This window comes from Penaeus vannamei, chromosome 16 (genome assembly GCF_042767895.1).
Source record: "Penaeus vannamei isolate JL-2024 chromosome 16, ASM4276789v1, whole genome shotgun sequence".
NCBI classification, from domain to species: domain Eukaryota; kingdom Metazoa; phylum Arthropoda; class Malacostraca; order Decapoda; family Penaeidae; genus Penaeus; species Penaeus vannamei.
In genome coordinates, this window is record NC_091564.1 from 9,756,261 (window position 1) to 9,761,260 (window position 5,000).

The 5,000-nt window shown below is 40.5% G+C and overlaps 1 protein-coding gene across 7 annotated transcripts in view; it reads right to left on the minus strand.

Moving 5' to 3' along the window:
• The window catches only part of LOC113818120 (zinc finger CCCH domain-containing protein 13), an 18,365-nt gene that overhangs the window by 1,830 nt on the left and 11,535 nt on the right, over nucleotides 1–5,000 (minus strand). For 3 of the 7 annotated variants that reach the window (XM_027370275.2, XM_027370274.2, XM_027370273.2), the window contains 5 exons: nucleotides 4,488–4,535; nucleotides 2,808–2,887; nucleotides 2,403–2,494; nucleotides 2,077–2,194; nucleotides 1,444–1,582 (listed from right to left, as the gene is read on the minus strand). In XM_027370275.2, the coding sequence (XP_027226076.2) occupies nucleotides 1,444–1,582; nucleotides 2,077–2,194; nucleotides 2,403–2,494; nucleotides 2,808–2,887; nucleotides 4,488–4,535 (477 nt within the window). Of the gene's footprint in view, nucleotides 1–1,443; nucleotides 1,583–2,076; nucleotides 2,195–2,402; nucleotides 2,589–2,807; nucleotides 2,888–4,487 lie in introns of those variants that run through there. The other 4 variants (XM_070131168.1, XM_070131167.1, XM_070131169.1 and 1 more) reach the window with 3 other exon arrangements.

Here is a 5,000-nt window from a genome sequence, read left to right on the forward strand (position 1 = left end):
AAATGGCCACCTAAGTTACAATTATTATTACGATACTGAACACAACAATCCGTAACTCACACGCAATCAATCTATGCTTTGTCCTAGACGAAAATCCTCCTCACAGTCCCAAAGTTACATCACATACCGAGGTCAATCCTACATAACATTCCATCTCATATATAAAACAAGCAAACCTTGTTGTTTTAGTCATCAGTGAAGCTTCATGGTGTATGGAATACCACTTCAAACGATATGTATCTATCCCTTAGTGATGTGGTATGTGTATATTAACGTATATGACCTGCCATGTTCATTTTACACCCGCTTTCACATTTGTTATGATTTGCTTTTATTCATTTGATATAATTTTACCGTTTTCGTTTATTCTAACAATTAGGTTAGGCTGACCTGCCATGTTTAATTCCTGATGATACGATCATATTTGTCTTCGTTTATAACATTTAGTTTCATTAAATTCTTATTTTATTTAAATTCGTCGCATTTTCTAACTTTATCTTATTATGTCTTAATTACTGATTAATATATGCATTGTCCTACTGCCCAAGAGTCACGTCTGAAGATTTATTTCAATGTAACTCATTTGTATGCTTTTAGACCAAATAAACTGTTTAAAACTCAAATTCACTCTCTCTCCTCATCTATCTACCTATTTCTATGTATACCTACCTCTCTATCTGCCTACCTGACTGTTTGTCTATCTATCTCTCCCTCTCCTCTCTTATAATGATATGTGTGTGTGTGTGTGTTGTGTTTGTGTGTGTTTGTGTATGTTTGTGTATGTTTGTGTGTGTGTGTGTGTGTGTGTGTGTGTGTGTGTGTGTGTGTGTGTGTGTGTGTGTGTGTGTGTGTGTGTGTGTGTTGTGTTTGTGTTTGTGTGTGTGTGTGTGTGTGTGTGTGTGTGTGTTTGTGTTTGTGTGTGTATGTGTGTGTGTGTGTGTGTGTGTGTGTGTGTGTGTGTGTGTGTGTGTGTGTGTGTGTGTGTGTGTGTGTGTGTGTGTGTATGTGTGTGTGTATGTTTATGTATGTATATGTGTGTGTGTGTGTGTGTGTGTGTGTGTGTGTTTGTGTGTGTGCGTGTGTTTGTGTGTGTGTGTGTGTGTATGTTTGTGTGTATGTTTGTGTGTGTGTGTGTGTGTGTGTGTGTGTGTGTGTGTGTGTGTGTGTGTGTGTGTGTGTGTGTGTGTGTGTGTGTGTGTGTGTGTGTGTGTGTGTGTGTGTGTGTGTGTGTGTGTGTGTGTGTGTGTGTGTGTGTGTGTGTGTGTGTGTGTGTGTGTGTGTGTGTGTGTGACATTAGCAGGGTTATAAGAAAAGAGATGGTTGGATTCCATCCCAATATGCCTTATTGTTACTTCTACTTTCCTTTGGCAGCCTTTTCCTTTCTGTCCTTCACGTGTACGTTCACAATGCATCTGCAGAGAAATAAAAAATGACGATACTCACGCCAAGCAGTAGTGCCCCATCCCGTAGTAATGCCCACGCCCGACTGCGGCACTTCGGAAGGTCTGGCGAGGCATATGGGTGCCACTGTTGAGCTGAACGTCACGGGGGAAGATAGTTTCAGTAGTGCTATGTCGTTATCCTGTGTGGGAGATGAACAATGCCTTGTAAATTAACTGAATTTCGAAACGAGTAGTACATACACTGTCAACTATAGCTTTATCGTGAAATCTATAGCTCACAATTGGCTCCACAAGTGTTCAGTCCCCAAGGAGTTAATCAGTAGGGCCTGTGTGACCTTATGAATTCCCCATTGTTTAAAATTTCGTGATTCTTTTTTAGTACTATTGATATCGGTACTGTAAGTATTATTGTTGAGTTTATGATTTTTGAAATACATAGTTACCAAAAATCCGAAAAACAAGGTAATGGCAAACGGGTGTCGCGACAAGTATTTGACTCTTTGGTGACATCTTCGTGTTAATACAATGGATAAATTAAAATCACAGCGGACATGGCATTCATATCAAGCCACAGCATCATAATAAGTTAAAGAGGCAACAGTAACTATACTTCGGTAAATGACAATAACTTATTCTACCGGCGAATTACAAGTGGACATCAACAGGGACTGACCAGAGTCAAGCTGTCGAAATCCGGATGGACTGTCACACTCGCCGCTTGCATTTCGAAGCTGCCCTCTTCGTTTACGGACCTGTCGTGGTCTCCTAAGTACACAGTGGTGGACGTGAACCTGCGGGACAGAACGCCTTACAAACTCCAGATATGTACATTTTAAGGTATTTGCATATATTCTCCAACTGTCTTTATCATTACAATAAAAACATTTTTAAATGATATATCATAAAGTCTCGTTTTACACAATCATAATTGGATGTAGAATCACTTTATTTTACCCACACGAGTCACATAATATCCCAGTAGTAACAGAGAGAACTCACCCACTCATGTAACAGTGCGCGGCTGTTAATACCCAACGAGGCTTGATGAGAGAACCGCCACACCTGCCTCCCCAGCTCAGTTTGATGCCAACCTGAAGTATTTTTTAACTTCACTGTATTTGCTGTTGTTATCCCTCTGTTTCTTGTGTGATTACACTTATTTCTGTTCCCATTACACGTATGTACCTAAGAATGTTAAGTATGTTACTCTGATTAGTATTGTTGGTACCTGTTCATGACCGTAAGTCCATATATATTGGTGGCATTTGATTAATCTGTCTGTACGTAACCATGCATGTGACAAATTAACAACACAATATGCTTCATAATAATGCATAATTTCTCAAAGAAATGGTAAAGGTAACAGGCTTTGATATCTTTGGCTGGCTGAAGATGCCCACTGACCTGCCAGGGAAATTCCCCGCGGTTTGCGTCCTGGCCTCCTACGATCCTCGGAACCGTGATCTGACTGATGCCACAATTGCCTGGTCAAAGCAGAGAGAAATGGAAATCAAAAGCTATTTGAGGTGTCTCCCAAGTCTAATATATATTGTGAAGCTGGTAGCATTGTCTGTAAACTGTTCTCAATGTGATGTTCAAATAAAAAAAGGTTTTACTGAATTTGATGACCGTATGTATGACTAAAAGATTATTAAGCAGCCACACGTTTCATTATAATCGGGAGATTTTGACGCATTCGAAGTGATTCTGTAATCTGATTGACTGGAAAAGTGAATCAACTGAAAGCAAGTGATGTCTAAAGATGGCAGTCTAATAAGTTATAGCACTAAATCAGGTGCCTGTCATGAGGCAAGACTTGACATGAATAGAAAAAATGTTTATGAAATAGAAATGATAATTTTGTGAGGTATATTCCAATAAAATGGAGACGCGGGCATCCACCGACATGTAAATGGAAAGTTTGTTGACTAGCTGTATCCAGAGAAGGAAAATGGTATTGCTGATGCATCAATTGGGATATTAATCCTTACGCCGATTTAGAGGGTCAGTCACATGCATAAAAACTTCAGTTGATAAGTCGGAGGTAATTTCAACTTTTCCACTTATCTCATCTTCCAAGTCTGCATAATCTACTTGGACGCAAGTAAAAGCGGACGCTATATATCGTTTGGAAATTGGCGATATGGGCATGGCAAGTGTTTGTGGTAGGCCTATGCTAAGAAAAGAATACACAACTACGCAAATAACAACAATTATATGTATTTCGATTAATATGAATTTTTAAATAGATATTGCATTTAATATCCTTATATTTTGCAAGCGTTTGTTATCTTTACACGGACATCCATTTGAAAGTACCCGTGACTTTATCATTGTTTACATACGCGGATCTTCAAAGTTCCTCAAAATAACTTGCCTGTATTCATCCTTCAAACGAAGTTCTTGCAGCTAATTATGATACACACTTCTATTATTTCCTCTCTACAACCACGAACGAACCCACATACGTCGTTTTAATAATCGTTGAGCCTCCATTTCTACAGCACATGACAAATAACTTGCGAGGACGGCCGGGCGGCCATGCGGCCATCAGCAGACGCTTGTCGCTGACATCGAGCGGTTGGGCGATGGTTTGGATTGCCCGTGTGACCAGCAAGTTGGGAAATCAACCGAATGGAACATCGAAAGGTGGATCGTACCACAAACAGGTGCTAAAAATACTCGTGTGAACGTGCCTTAAGATCTATAAGTCAAACTGAAGGAAATGGTAATCCCAAATTTTGAAAGCAAAGTACACTAACGTCTCCCCTCCTTAGGTTTTGAAAAGAAGGTATATTGTTAGAACGAATATTTAAGTCGACAAGAGAAAAAATGCATTTTCTGCCTCTTTGTTTTCTGCAACCGAATGGAAAGGTAGGAGATTACAGGAACCTTGACTCGTGATATTAGAGCCCAACGGCATCATGTATTTAGGCGCCAGTAAAGGATGCTATGAGATGGAATATGAATTAAAATGATAAAATTACACAGAAAGGTAAACAAAAAACGTGTTTTAATATTTCTGTAAATTCAGAGGAGTATTTTGTGACTGATAAATATGTAGCATATAATACGAATACTTACTGCAGAAATGTCGATCCTGACTGGCCGCTGGCGATGTCACAGTTGTTGCTGTTGGCGGAAGTGCATCGGTAAATGTTGGTTGAGGTGCTGGTAGGACAGGTGGGGGTAGGGGTGGTGCCGGTGGGGGTGGAGGGGGTGCTGGTGGTGCAGGTATGGGTAGTGGCGGAGGGGGTGTTACTGGCACTGCAGTTAGAGGAAGGGGTGCTAATGGTGCTGTTGTTATTTGAGTGAATTCTGGAAATAATGCCTGTGGTGTTGATTTCGTTGTTTGTGCCACGGTGAAAAATGTTAAGGTCGATGACAGGGTTGTGCTTGATGACTGAGATGCTGATGAGGAGGATGAGGAAGTCGGCACCGGATCTGATGTTGCTTGAAGTGCTGACGATTCTGGGGAGGGGGATGTTGTAGGAGAACCACTCATAAGAACGAAAGATGAACTTGTTATCGAGTGAGAGAGATCATTGACAGGCGTTGTAGTTGAATGGGATGGCACAAAAACTGTGGTACTGCGAG